The 15,165-nt window shown below is 48.3% G+C and overlaps 1 protein-coding gene across 4 annotated transcripts in view; it reads left to right on the plus strand.

Moving 5' to 3' along the window:
* Positions 1 to 15,165, plus strand: part of ARHGAP39 (Rho GTPase activating protein 39) — a 96,409-nt gene that overhangs the window by 77,224 nt on the left and 4,020 nt on the right. For 3 of the 4 annotated variants that reach the window (XR_004418453.1, XM_033064801.1, XM_033064788.1), the window contains exons 4-9: positions 1,161 to 2,562; positions 6,761 to 7,322; positions 11,452 to 11,525; positions 13,417 to 13,616; positions 14,327 to 14,418; positions 14,502 to 14,671. Coding sequence is in view for 3 of the 4 variants with exons in the window: in XM_033064801.1 (XP_032920692.1) it covers positions 1,161 to 2,562; positions 6,761 to 7,322; positions 11,452 to 11,525; positions 13,417 to 13,616; positions 14,327 to 14,418; positions 14,502 to 14,671 (2,500 nt within the window). In the remaining variant the exon portion in view is untranslated. Of the gene's footprint in view, positions 1 to 1,160; positions 2,563 to 6,760; positions 7,323 to 10,294; positions 10,388 to 11,451; positions 11,526 to 13,416; positions 13,617 to 14,326; positions 14,419 to 14,501; positions 14,672 to 15,165 lie in introns of all 4 variants that reach the window. The other variant, XM_033064810.1, reaches the window with a different exon arrangement.

The following is a 15,165-nucleotide window of genomic DNA, read 5'->3' on the forward strand; positions in this document are numbered from 1 at the left end:
CCAGAAAGAAACATGGAGCCTTCCAAGATTTTTGTGCGTGGTTTGAGCAGGAAAAGCAGATTTTTCAGGAGCAGAGCAAGGTTGGATGGGGCTTGGAACAACTTGGGATAGTGGAAGGTGTCCCAGCCCATGGTAGGGGATGGAACTGGATGAGCTTTAAGGCCCCTTCCAACCCAAAGCATACCCTGAATCCATTAATTTGTGGTCGTGGACGGAATTTTGAGGGCCTGGAAGGGCTCCATAAGGAGTTGAGATCCATCAAACCAAGGTGGAGGAACCCAAACTCATCCAGGTTTTTGACAGCAAGAAGTTGGCAGGAGGCTCAAGTCCCCCAGCAGCTCCAAAAGTGGAAAAGAAAGGAATAAAACATTACCAAATCCCTGGAGCAAGGACAAACAAGGAGAGACTGTGGAGCCTCCTGCAGAGAATTGTTTGTGGCTTTTTGTGGGAATTTTTCCCTCCAAATGCAGTGATGGAACTCACTGCACCTTTTCCTGGGGGACAGAAGGGACAAATATCTATGAATAAACGAGAATTAGAGAGGGATGAACTGGGAGACCAGACGGTGCCTCTGGCATCTTCTGTTCCAGCGTGGGATTGGTGACAGGATGTGCTTCCCTGTGCCTTGGGAACAGCAAATTCCAGCTCAGATCCCTCCTGTGAGCTGGGCAGTTCCATAAAATCCATCTTTGCTCTTCCTCCTGAGTGTCCCAAGGACCTGGAACAGGGAGAGAGAAGATGAAAATCCACTATGTCAGGGAAGAATTCCTGATGGGAGAATTTCTTCCCAATATCCAGTCTCATGATCAGAGACACCTTCCACTATCCCGGGTTGATCCAAGCCCTGCCCAACCTGTCCTTAGACACTTCCTGGGATGGGGTAGCCACAGATTCCCTGGGAATTCCATTCCAGGGCCTCATTACTTGCACAGCCAAAAATTCCTTCCCATTATCCCATCCAGTCATGCCCTTTGGAAGTGGGAAGCCGTTCCCCGTGTCCTGTCCGTCCATGCCTTGTCCAATATCCAATCCCTCCCATCTCCATCTCTCAGGTACTCGGGAATATCCATCCTCCAGGCTCTGCAGTAGTTAGGGAGGTTTGGGACCTCCTGAATTCTGGTGGAATTCTGACCCCCACCCCATGATGTTTCTCCCTGCAGGACCTCATCCCTCCGATGGAACGCTGGCACCAAGGAGCGGATGCTGATCAAGGTGACAGATCGGGAGCCCAGCTTCCTCCTCCACCAAGGCAATGGCTACGCCCCGGAAAACCAGCCAGGCTCCCGTTCCCGCCGGCCCTCAGGCGGCCAACAGTCGCCCAACCTCCAAACCTTCTCTTCGGACACCGACAACTCCGTCTTCTTCCCGGAGAGGAAGCAGTCGCCTTTCATGAAGAGGGCCGAGCATGTGGGCAGCTGCTCACCCTTGTTGGGCCGAGGCGATTCCTTCTGCTCGCCGCTCCAAGCCCAGCACCGCAAGCATTCCAGCGAATCCCAGCCCTCGTCACCCCGCTATGCTTATGAGCCCCCACTCTACGAGGAGCCCCCTATGGAATACCAGGCTCCCATCTATGATGAGCCGCCCGTGGACATGCAGTATGAAGCCAGCGGGAGCTACAAGGCCGGGTCACCGCAGAAATCGCCCATCCGGAAGCCTCACCCTTTCCTTCAGTCGCCCAAGCAAGGCTCCAACTCGCCCTACCAGCAGTTGGTGCTCACCAAGCAGAAGTGTCCTGACCGCTTCATGAGCCTGGAATACAGCCCGGCCGGCAAGGAATACGTCCGGCAGTTGGTCTATGTGGAGCAGTCGGGCTCCAGCCCCAAGATGAAGACGGGCTTGAGGCACAAATATTCCCCCAACCCCATCGGCGGCTCCTACTCACTGCAGCACAGCCCCTGCCTGGTGCGGGACCAACGCCTGGAGATCAAATCGGGCGACTACAGCAGCATGGAGGGACCCGACTTCTGCCCTGGCCCCACAGGAGCCCAGGTGGCCCAGGGCGAGGACTCCATGTCGTGGTCCAGCCAGCAGGACACCTTGTCCTCCACCGGTTACTCACCTTCCACCAGGAAAAGGAAAAGTCGGAAGCCTTCGGTGAACCATGACGCCAACGCCTCCTCCACGGATGGCTCGGGGGAGCGGGAGGTGTTGGGTGAGCTGGGTGAGGAACGAGCCACGCCGGGACCCAACAGGTCGCCAATGAACCGGACGGAGAGCAAGGCAGCTGAGGCAGAGGCGGCGCGGGGCTTCCCGGAGCCGTTCCTGGCGCAGGCGCGCCTGGCATGGGAAGCGCAGCAGGCCCACTACCACATGAAGCAACGGAGCAGCTGGGATTCCCAAAAGGACGGTTCGGGCTACGAGAGTGATGGAGCCCTCCCGCTGCCCATGCCAGGCCCGGTGGTGCGAGCCTTCAGTGAGGATGAGGCGTTGGCACAACAGGAGAACAAGCACTGGAAGAGGAACACCTTCGAGAAGCTGGGCTTCCCCCAGATCCTGCTGGAGAAGAGCGTCTCTGTCCAGACCAACCTGGCCTCTCCCGAGCCCTACCTGCATCCATCTCAGGTAACTCCCTTGGGAATGTTCTCAGTTTTGGGGGTCTTCACCACATTGGTTGAAGCTGCTTCTCCTCCAGTGTAGATCCAGTGGGATGGTCCCTGGGGTGATCCAACACCAGGAGGCGGCATCAGCTCTGTGCCGTGGCTTCTTCTGCCTTGGTGAGGGGGGCAGATCCTGGGTCCGTCCAGCTCTCAGGAGATTCCTGAGTGCCCATCTCTGGATGATCCCTCAGGGAAGTTGGTCCTTGTCAAGGTGGTCCCTCAAAGGTGTTGGTCCTTGCCAAGGCATTCTCTCAAAGTTGGTCCTTGGCAAGGTGATCCCTCAAAGAAGTTGGTCCTTGCCAAGGTGGCCCTTCAAAGATGTTGGTCCTTAGCAAGGTGGTCCCTCAAAAGCTTAGAATGAGTGAGCCAGCAGTAGTTTGTTTCCCAGGGTTGTGGGCTGCCTGTTCCGTCTCCGGAGATCTCTCCAGCTCCAAACTCCCATTCCAGAGGGGACCTGAGGCTCTGACCTAGAATTGCTGGAGCTGGTGCATCCATGTGCCCAGATTCCAGCCCATCAGATGTTTCCTTGGTTTTTGGATATCCTTCATGAGCATCTCAGTGTCCTCCATCAGTCCCTTCCCCTCCAGGAAAAGGCAGGGAAAGGTTGGGAAAGGCAGGGAAAGGCTGTTAGGGCTTCCAAAAAACAGGTGATGATGCCACATGTGAGGATAAATCCCACCTGGGAACGTGCCTGGAAGATGGAGTTTGGTGTCATCAGGAAGGAGAACCTAAACGTGGAGCTGGGAAACAGCAAATCATCTGGAAAATTCTTTTTGTCCACGGAAATACGTCATGAAATCGGTGGAGCGTTGCATACAAAAGCAGAAGAAGAAGATTCCTGAGGCATAATTGTCCCCAGTAACTCAATTCTGCACGAGGAAACTGGAGAGCTCCAGATCCGCTGCATCCTTCAGATGTCAGGAGGAAAAGCTGCCACCATTAATGATCCTACCCCACCTTTAGCAAGCTTGGGACATGGTGGGAATGTTCTCCACTCCCCAGAGGTTTCTGTCCTGGTGGCCCCACCTGTTGTCTTTGACCTCAGGGACACCAAGGTCATGGGACATTGGCACTGGTTTCCCAGAGAAGCTGTGGCTGCCCCATCCCTGGAAGTGTCCAAGGCCAGCTTGGATGGTGTTTGGAGCAACCTGGGATTGTGGGAGGTGTCCCTGACCATTAGAACGGGATAATCTTGACGGTCCCTTCCAAACCAAACCCTTCCATGGTCACGGTTGTGATCGTCACCAGTGGAGTGTCCCCACACTGAGGTGCATCCAAGCCCCATCCATCTGGCTCCAGGACCTTCTCCCCTGAGGATTTCCTAATCACAGAGGTGACACCACAGTCACCCCATGGGACAGGCAGGAAGTCACAGACTTTTGTAGTTGATACCCAATGGTTTGTCCCCTTCTTGTAGGCCAGAGCATTCCCCAAGTTCGTTTAGGTGCTAATTAGATCTAATTAGGGTTGACTAATTTCCTATTGGCTCTGGCAGCAGAGGATCCATCACAGTTCGCTTCTGGTGTCACCCTCTGTCCTGACCATGTTCTCCTTGGCTGGAGAAGGTTGATGTCCCCACCAATGTGGTCCTTTCCTTCTCCCTGGGTGTTCTTGGTGGGTCTGGTCCAGCCCATGGACCAGATTTTGGAAGAGCCAAATCGCCAATGGCTGGCATGTGGGAGACCTTCAAGCATTTCTGCATTTCTGCTCATCTCCTTCTACTCAGGAAACCCCATGAGCCTTCAGCTGACCAGGCTGGAGGACACAGAAAGACCTTTGGGGTGAAGTGGCCTCCACAGGGACAGCAGGGCTGCGTCCCTTGAGGAATGAAGCTCCTGTGTCCCCATCCCACATCCCTGCCATCATCACCTCAGTCAGGATGGGAGTGGAGCAATGTCAACGGCAAGATCTCAACATTGGAACAGGACAAATTGTTGAGGACACAAGAAACTTGTTTGAAGCAGAAGCTCAGTCACCTGCCAGCAGCTCTGGTGGCTCTTTGGGTGGCTTCCTTGTCCCCTCCTGGATTTTCTACCTCCTGGATCTTTCCACCTTCTGCTTTTCTTCTGTTCCTCATCTAAAGCCCAGCTCCAAGTCTATGGCAGCACTGGAGTCACCTTGCCTACAGACTCTGCTCAAGGCCACGAACGCAGCTCCTCCACACGAGGAGTGATGTGGCATGTCCCTCCCTGCCGTGGGTCACGTCCCCAGGGTACCCAAACCCAGATGGTGCTGGCCTCAATGTTGCAGAAGACATGATGAAGCCACCTTGGTTGGCTGCAGGACCACAGCATTGTCCATCCCAGTTGTCCCTTGCTGGCCTCCTCCATGCCGGTCATCAGCTGTTGGGGTGTCCCTCCACCTCCTGGGGTGACAGCCACGAGTTGTGCTGGTTCCAGTAAGAGGAGGACACTGGTCCGCAGTGTCCTGCAGAGGTCAAGGGTAAATCCTGAGCATCTCCTCTTCCTCAGATGTTCAGAAGGACCATCCACCTCACTCATAGCTTGGAGGAGCCACCAGCCTTCTCCTGTGGCTGCTGGAGAACCACCCTGGAAGGTGATTTTGGGTAGAGGGGGTTTCTTGGGGGGCTGTCAAAGGTGGGTGTGTCCCCAGTGTCTCCAGAGGACAGGTGGAACCCAAAGGCACTTGTCCTTTGCTTCCCCCACATTGCCACCAACATCTGTCCATGACTCCACTGAGCAAGTATGAAGAGAGTCCAGCCTGTCACTTGTCCCCACCAGTCCCCTCCCTCCTGATGCCACTCAGTGCCACCCACCTTGGCTGCTGGCACTGGGTCAGCTCCCCTTGGCCATGATGGGATTGAGAAGAAGCTCCTCGGAGAGGATGAAGTTTATGGGAAGACCTCTAAATGCTGCAACATTTGGTTGGTTGATTGATTTATTAATTGACTGATTTATTGATTTGTTGGTTGATTGATTAGTTGATTGGTTGGTTCATTGGTTTGCTGACTGGTCAGTCCTTTGGCTGATTGATTTGTTTGTTGGAATGATTCATTCGTTGGTTGGTTGGTTGGTTGGTTTGTCTGTTGGTTTCCCCACTGATCAGTTGGTTGAATGATCAGCTTGTTGGCTGATTTATTGGTTGGATGATTGGTTGGTTGGTTGGTTAGTTGATTGGTTGATTGATTAATCATTTCTTTGGTTGGTTGGTTGGTTGGTTGGTTGATCAGTTGATTAATTGGTTCTTTCGTTTGTTGGATGGTGAGTTTTTGGTTGGTTAGTTGATTGATTGATTGATTGAGTGAATCTAATAATTGGTTGGTTGGTTCAACCATTCATGCATTGGTTGGTTGGTCTGTTGGTTTCTCCACTGATCAGTTGGTTGGTGGTTGATTGATTGATTGATTGATCACTTTGTTCGCTGATTTATTGGTTGGATGATTAGTTGGTTGATTGATTGGTTGGTTCATTGCTTGGTTGATGAATCAGTTTGTTGGTTCATTGCTTGGTTGATTGTTTGATTGGTTCATTGGTTTGTTGATTGATCAGTTGCTTGGTTGGTTAGTTTATTGGTTGGTTAGTTTATTGGTTGGTTGGTCAGGTTTTTCATCCACTGGTTTATTAGTTGTTTGTTTGATTGATTGACTGGTTTGTTGGTTGCCTGTTTGGTTGATTGATCCATTTGTTGGTTGGTTAATTGATTGGTTTACTAGCTGGTTGTTTCATTGATCAGTTTGCTGATTGATCAGTTGGTTGGGTAGTCAGTTTTTTTATCTGTTGGTTGATTGCTTGCTTGTTTGATTGATTGATTAACTGATTGGTTTGTTGGTTGATTCTTTGGTTGGTTGCATTGTTGACTGATCCATTTGTTGGTTGGTTGACTGATTTGTTTAATGGTTGTTTCATTGGTCAGTTTGTTGATTGATTGGTTCATTGATTGGTTAATTGATTGATCAGTTGGTTGGTTGGTTCATTGGTTTATTGGTTGTTTCATTGATCAGTTTGCTGATTGATCAGTTAGTTGGTTGATTCATTGATTGGTTGGTTCATTGATTGATCCATTGCTTAGTTGGTTCATTAGTTTATTGGTTGGCCATTTTTTTGACCTGTTGCTTGCTCCATCTATTGATTGACCAATCGGTCATTCCATCAGCACTCCCACCCCACCAGCACCACTGACCTCTCCCACCTGTTGTCCCCCAGTCCGAGGACCTCGGCGCCTGTGCGCAGTTCGAGAACAGCCGGCAGACGCGGAACATGATGCCGAGCGCCAGCTGCGTCTTCCCCACCTTCAACCTGCGCAAGCCCTCCTCGGAGACGGACATTGAGAACTGGGCCTCCAAGCACTTCAACAAGCACACCCAAGGGCTCTTCCGAAGGAAGGTCTCCATTGCCAACATGCTGGCCTGGAGCAGCGAATCCATCAAGAAACCCATGATCATGACCAATGACCGCAATGTCAAGAAGGAGGCGTGCGAGATCTTCAAGCTCATCCAGATGTACATGGGCGACCGGCGGGCCAAGACGGACCAGCTCAACGTGGCCTTGGAGATCGCCACCAAAGGTTGGAGCATGCAGGGGCTGCGAGACGAGCTCTACATCCAGCTGTGCCGGCAAACCACCGAGAACTTCCGTTACGAGAGCCTGGCCCGCGGCTGGGAGCTCATGGCCATTTGTTTGGCCTTTTTCCCACCCACTCCCAAATTCCATTCCTACCTTGAAGGATACATTTACCGGCACATGGATCCGGTGAATGACACCAAAGGTAAGTGAGGAACCGTGGCCTGGTGGCTTCTGTGGTTGTCCTTGATCCCCTGGAAGTGTTCCAGGCCAGGTTGGATGGGGATTGGAGAGTGGAAGGTGTCCTTGGATGGTCTTTGTGGTCCCTTCCAACCCAAAGCATTCCATGATTCCATGTCCCAACCCATTGATTTGGTTCCTTTCCTCTTGGCTGAGTGTCCTTCTGGAAAAGTGATGAGAAACTCATCCAAAACATCTCCTGGAGGTGCACCCAGTACTGTGGGGCCTTTCCCAACCTTCTCCTGCCTGGAAACCCAAGAGGAAATGAGCTTTGACACCTTTGTAGTATCAGCATCACCTCCACTCCTGGAAGTTCTCCCACCCCTGAAGTTCCTTCCAACTCAAGCCTGAGAGATCCTTTCCAATCCAAACTATTCCATGGTTTTCATCATTCCTGCCTCCAGATGTTTCCCCTCAAGTATCTTTGGATACAAAATTCCATGGTTTCCCTCATTCCCACCTCCAGATATTTCCTCTCCAGTAGCTTTGCATCCAAAAGTCCATGATTCCATGGTTCCTATGATTCCCACCTCCAGATGTTTCCTCTCCAGTAGCTTTCTATCCAAAATTCTGTGATTCCATGGTTTCCATCATTCCCACCGCCACGTTTCCCCTCCAGTAGCTTTGGATCCAAAATTCCATTATTCCATGGTTCCTATGATTCCCACCTCCAGATGTTTCCTCTCCAGTAGCTTTGTATCCCAAAAAAAACCCCAGTTTTGGGATGGAACCCAGAAGATTCTCATCTCCCGCAGTTTTTGGTCATGGCCAGAGATGGAGACAAAAATTTGGGAAATCTGGGAATTTTAGGAGATCTGGACATTCCCCATCTGGATATCCCCAGAAGTTGACACACCTTCCCGGTGGGTCGTGGATGAGGTAAGATTGGGAATCCAGGAGGATTTGGGAATTTTGGATCCCAAATTTCATCTGAGGTTCTGAGGTGTCCTTCAGCTTCTGGGGGACACCAGATGATCCCACCCCAGGTGGCCGCAGAAGGTGGAGACAACCCCAGAGTGTTCCCGATGGGTATTCCTGGGAATGTCGCAGTGGGTTAGGTTGGTCCCACCAGAAGTGTCAAACTCATTTCCCACCAGATTCAGAAGGCTCTGCCCCCAACTCCTCCCCAGCCAATCAGAGCCCCTCCCTGGGAATTCCCAAATTCCACCTTCATTTTGAGTTCTCTGTGTTTTTTCCAGGAATTTTGGTGTCTTTGTGTTGATTGGTTTCATTGTCAATTTGTTTTAATTTGCATTTTCAATTCCATCTCATTTGGTTAAATTTGTATTTTCATTGTCATTTTATTTGCATTTTTATTCCAGTTTTATTTTTATTTTTTTCAGTTTTAAATATAATTTTTATTTTCATTTTATTTTCTTAATTTCTTCTTTTTTCATTTTATTTTTACTTATTAATTTCTTTATTTTTATTTCATATGCTAAATTTATATCTTATTTATTTTTATTTTGTCTTGCTTTATTTTCCATTTTATTGATTTCCATTGTACTTTTTCTTAATTATTAATTCTCATCTTTATTTTCTTTAATTACTGCTTTAATATTTATTTTATTTGTATTTTCATCTTTTATTTCTATTCCATTAAATTTTTAAATTTAAACTTTTTGAAATTTCTTAATTTTTGCTCACTTATTTTAATTTTAATCTTTGCTTATTTTTATTTGGTATTCTTAAAATTATTTGAATTTTATTTATGTATTTATTATTTCATGTGTTCATTCTAATTTTGCATTTTTATTGAAATTTTTTCATTTCAGTTCTTTATTTTCATTTCCATTTTCACCTCATCTCAGTGTTTCATTTAATTCTATTTAATTTCAATGTTTTATTCTCATTTCCACTTTCATTTTCTTTCAGCTTTTATTTCCATTTTAAGGTTTTCATTTTCCTTTCAAATTTTCCTTTAATTTCCTTTCAGTTTTTTGTTCAATTTCATTTCAAATTTTAATTTCAATTTAAGCTTCAGTTGTTAATTTTAATTCATTTCAATTTTATTTCAATTTTTTAAATTTTATTTCCCTTTTTAAATTTTCATTTTATTACCATTTTATTTTAATTTCAGTTTTCGTTTCAGTTTATATTTGAATTTCACTTTGTTTCATTTCATGTTCAATTTTCATTTAATTTCAATTTCCATTTTATTTCAAATTTTAATTTCCACTTTAATTTCATTTAGATTTTTAAATTTTAATTTCAGGTTTAATTTTTATAGAGTAAAATTTTTATTCTAGTTTAATTTCCCATTTTATTTCAAATTTTAATTGCAAATTTAATTGCAATTTTCAAATTTTAATTTCATTTTTTATTTTTTATTTAGATCCCCATTTAATCTCAAATTCCCATTTCAATTTTTATTGCAATTTTTCAATTTTCATTTCAATTTTTATTTCACTTTCAAAATTTCTCTTTTATTTCAAATTTTAAATTCAATTTCAATTTAATTTTCTCAATTTATTTAAATTTTAATATATTTTTCTATTTAAATTTAAATTGCAATTTTAATTTATTTTTTAATTTTATTTTTAAAAAATTTATTTTAATTTCTTTTCAGTTTAATGTTAATTTTAGTTTAATGTCAGTTATTTCAATTTTAATTTTTTTCTTTCAATTTCCATATAAAATTTAATTTCTATTTTCTATTTTAATTTAAATTGTAATTTCAATTTCCATTTCCATTTTAATTTCTCTTCAATTTATTTAATTTTTATTTTATTTTTTTATTTTAATGTTTTCATTTTAAATTTAAATTAATTTAAAATTTAATTTTAGGGGGTTTTTATTTGATTTTTATTTCAATTTTGTTTTTAATTTTAATTCTTTTTTTCCCATTTCAATGCCATTTCAATTCTGTGTTCATTCCCGTTGTTCTCCCGCTCCCGATGTCTGTTCCCCGTGGGAATTCCCGGTGTTGTTCCCCAGTCTCGCGGCACCTCCGGCACCTCCTGGCAAGGACCAATCAGAAGAAACCCAAATTGCGAAAGAAACCAAAGCCCCAGAGCGAGGAGATCCCGGGTAGGGACTCCAGAATTGCCAGAATTTCGGGAATTCCTGGAATTCTCCAGGGAGTCGAGGGAGGGCAGAGGGGCAGCAGAGACAGAGAGATGGAACCAAGCCCAGATGAATCCACCAGGAGGAACCTCCAGGGTGGATTCTGGGAACCTCCAGGAGTTCCAGATGGGGTTGCTCCTTCAAAACTCGGGATCAGATCCCATCGAATCCCATCGGAGGTCATTGATCCAGCTTCTCCTGGGCTGCATCCCAAAGTTTAGCCTGGTCTCCTGGTAGGAGTTTGGGTGAGATGGTCCTCAGAGGTTCCTTCCCATCCCAAGTGTTCTGTCATTCTGTGGCTCCATGAGTGGATTCCATGATTTGAGGCCACCCAGTGTTGGAAGTCCAGAAGGTTCCACCAGGTCCCCAGGGTTTCTTCTGGGATAGTCCAGGAGGTCCCACCAGATCCCCAGTGCTCTGGGAATGATCCAGAAGGTTCCATCACATCACCAGGGCTGTTGGGCTGGTCCGGCAGGTGCCACTCAATCTCCAGGATATCTTCTGGGACAATCCAGAAGGTTCCACCAGGTCGCCAGGGGCTTATTCTGGGATGGTCTAGAAGGTTCTACCAATTCCTGAAGGCTCTGGGATGATCCAGAAGGTTCCACCAGGTCCCCAAGGCTCTGGGAATGATCCAGAAGGTTCCATCACATCCCCAGGGCTGTTGGGATGGTCCAGAACGTCCCACCAGGTCCCCAAGATTATTGGGATAGGCGACATCTCCTCACTGGAGGACATCAGGAAGAGGATGGGGATGAAGATGGAAGTGGTGGAATCTGGAGAATATGGGTGGGATGGGAGTGGTGACCATGGCAATGGTGGCCCCCAAAAGATGAGGCCTCCACAGAGCTACAGAGCTCCACATTTGGTGGATCCTCCAGGGTTCTCGTGAGGTTTGAGGGGGACCTCGTCCTCCTCAAAGCCCCTCTGGAAGCGGTGACAGGGATGGGGAGGGGAAAGGGAGGAGACAGAACCTCTTTCAGGTCCTGGAGGTGACATCCCATCACCCAGCATGTCTTCTCTTGCAGGGGTGGCCATCAGCACTTACGCCAAGTACTGCTACAACAAACTCCAGAAGGCGGCACTGACCGGGGCCAAGAAGGTACCAGAAAATGGGGTGGGCTTGGGAAGGGGTGGACAAGGAGGTCACCTCCCGCCAGGGTCATCCAGGAGCTTGTGGGATTGGGGAAGGGGCTGGAGAAGGGAGAGAGGTAGTGCTGGGTGGTGATTGTGGTCAGGAGAACTTCTGGAGAGCTCCTGGGGATCTTCTAAGGACCTTCTGGAGAACTTCTGGGAACGTTCTGGAACGTTTCTGGAGAACTTCTTGTAGGGAGCTTCTGAGAAGCTTTTAAGGATCTTTTGGAGAACTTCCAAGAACCTTCTGGAGACTTTCTGGGTACCTCCTAAAACCTGTTTGGGGATCTTCTGGAGATCTTCTGGATAATTTCTGGAGAGCTTCTGAGCATAATTTGAAGATTTTTTGAGACATTGGGGGAACTTTCTGGAGACCACCTGAAAACCTTGGAGGGATCGTTAGAACTTGTGAGGATCTTCTGGAGAGCTGAAGATCTTCTGGAGAGCATCTGGAGATCTTCTAAGGCCCTTCTGAATAACTTCTGGGAATGTTCTGGAACATTTCTGGAGAACTTCTTGTAGGGAGCTTCTGGGAAGCTTTTAAGGATCTTCTGGAGAAATTCCAAGAACCTTCTGGAGGCTTTCTGGGCACCTCCTAAAACCTGTTTGGGGATCTTCTGGAGATCTTCTGGATAATTTCTGGAGAGCTTCTGAGCATAATTTGAAGATTTTTTGAGACATTGGGGGAACTTTCTGGAGACCACCTGAAAACCTTGGAGGGATCGTTAGAACTTGTGAGGATCTTCTGGAGAGCTGAAGATCTTCTGGAGAGCATCTGGAGATCTTCTAAGGCCCTTCTGAATAACTTCTGGGAATGTTCTGGAACATTTCTGGAGAGCTTCTTGTAGGGAGCTTCTGGGAAGCTTTTAAGGATCTTCTGGAGAAATTCCAAGAACCTTCTGGAGGCTTTCTGGGCACCTCCTAAAACCTGTTTGGGGATTTTCTGGAGATCACCTGGAGAACTTCTGAGAACCTTTTGAAGACTTCTGGAGACCTTCTGGGAACCTTCTGGAAACTTTTTAAGGACCTTCTGTGGGTCTTCAGAAGATGTTCCAAAGATCATCCAGGGATCTTCAGGAGACCTTCTGGAAACTTTCTGGAGATCTTCTGAAAACTTTGCATGGAGGACCTTCTGGGAACTTTCTAAGGAACTTCTGGAGAACTTTTGGGAGTCTTCTGGAGACCTTCTGAAGAATTTCTGGAAACCTTCTGGAGATATTTTGGGGATTTTCTAGGGACTTTCTGAAGGCATTCCAGAGACCATCTGGTGATCTTCAGAAGACCTTCTGCAAACTCTCTGGAGACCTCCTGGGAACTTTCTAAGGAACTTCTGGAGACCTTTTGGGAACTTTCTAAGGAACTTCTGGAGACCTTTTGGGATCTTTCTAAGGAACTCCTGGAAGCACAGCACCAATGTTCAGTTTTCCAGAAGCTTCCCAGAGCCGTGGCTCCTCCTCCTGGAAAAATCCATCAGTGGAGATCCTCCGGCCTGGCCGTGGTCCCGCCAAGCTCCAGAGGGTTGGATCCACTTTCAAATCAAGATGGATTGATGATGGATGGATGGTGGATGGATGATGGATTGATGGATGGACAGATGGATTGATGGATGGATGGACAGATGGATTGATGGATGGATGGACAGATGGATGGATGGATGATGGATTGATGATAGATGGATGAATGATGAATGGATGGATGGATGATGGATGGATGGTGGAACCACCTTGACCAAGTTGTCCAGAATCTGTCTGTGGCTCCATCACCATCCCTATAAACCTCAACCAGGGAAGTGGTGGGATTAAGTAAATCCCATCCTGGCCACCACAGAGGCCACAAGTGACCTCTGGTGTCTCCTGCAGGGCCTGAAGAAGCCGAACATCGAGGAGATCCGTCACGCCAAGAACGCTGTCTTCAACCCGTCCATGTTTGGCAGCTCCCTGCAGGACATCGTGGCCATGCAGAAGGAGCGTTACCCGGACCGGCAGCTGCCCTGGGTGCAGACCCGGCTCTCCGAGGAGGTCCTGGCACTCAACGGGGACCAGACCGAGGGCATCTTCAGGTAAAGCCACCCCACGCTCATGGGGACATCTCATGGTGGTGGCAAGCTAGAGGTTCTCATAATAATTGTCTCAAAATGGGGCAAGTTCACATTTCTGGGTGTTGTTCTCCTCTGGTCCTCCAAGGCCTTGGAGGTTTCTTCATGGTGGCCACCAGAGTCATGGCGGGGTCTTGATGCCACCATCCCCTGGGTCCCTCCAATTCTCCTTGCTTCATGGGGATTTCTCCATGGTGGCCACCACAGTCATGGCAGCATCTTGGTGGCCACCATCCACTGGGTTCCCTCAACTTTTCCTTCCTCCAAGGCCATGGGGGTTTCTCCATGATGACCACCAGTCATGGCATGGTCTTGATGCCACCAACCCCTGGGCCCCTCCAACTTCTTGCTTCATGGGGGTTTCTCCACAGTTTCTCCACAGTGGCCACCAGAGTCATGCTGGGGTCTTGGTGGCACCAAGCTCCCAAAGTGGCTCCAAGGCCATGGAGATTTCTCCACAGTGGCCCATAGAGTCATACCAGGGTCTCAGTGACACCAAGCTCCCAAAATGCCTCCAAGGCTATGGAGGTTTCTGCATGGTGGCTACCAGTCATTGTGGGTCTTGCTCCATGCCCAGCTGATGTCCCCTCCTGGTTCTCCTGTAGCACCCAAAGCTGTTGACTTGGGAGGTCCCCATTGGTCACTCGGCTACCAATGCCTCTTCCTCCCCACAGAGTCCCCGGTGACATCGATGAGGTCAATGCCCTCAAGCTGCAGGTGGACCAATGGAAGATCCCCACCGGCTTGGAGGATCCGCACGTTCCCGGTAGGACCTCGGGGCAATGTTTGGTGGGACAGAAGCTCCATCTGGAAGATCTCACATCTTCTCTTCTCCATGTCTTCTTGCAGCATCGCTGCTGAAGCTGTGGTACCGCGAGCTGGAGGAGCCCCTGATCCCACACGAGTTTTATGAGCAGTGTATCTCCCACTATGAGAACCCCGAGGCCGCCATCGCCGTCGTCCACTCCCTGCCCCGGATCAACAGAATGGTGCTGTGCTACCTCATCCGCTTCCTCCAGGTAGGAGCTGCACCTTTTGCTGGCCCACCAGGTGACCACCAGGTCTGGTTTCTTCTCCTGAGGTGCTTTTGGGTTCTCCAAGGTCACCCCACGGTCACCCCATGTAATCCAAGAACCAGGAGGTCTATGTGGTCCTTCCACCCATCTCGCACCAACCCCATCACCTCCATCTTCCTCCTCCCACCCCATGAGTTCAGGCTTCTGGTTGACCTTCCTGGGTCCTTCTCCTGAGTTGGTTTTGTGTTCTCCAAGGTCACCACATGATGACCCCAATCTCCTCCATCCAGGAGTTCCATGAGGTCCTTCCAGCCATCTCCCACCAACCCAATCACCTCCACCCTCCCTAAGTGTTCATGGCCTCCCGGATGACCCTCCTGGTTCCTTCTCCTAAAGTGGCTTTGGGTTCTCCAAGGTGACCACATGGTGACCCCCATTTCCCCAAGAACCATGAGGTCCATGTCGTCCTTCTGGCCATCTCCCACCAACCCAATCAC

This window comes from Catharus ustulatus, chromosome 1, assembly GCF_009819885.2.
Source record: "Catharus ustulatus isolate bCatUst1 chromosome 1, bCatUst1.pri.v2, whole genome shotgun sequence".
In the NCBI taxonomy this organism is placed as follows: domain Eukaryota; kingdom Metazoa; phylum Chordata; class Aves; order Passeriformes; family Turdidae; genus Catharus; species Catharus ustulatus.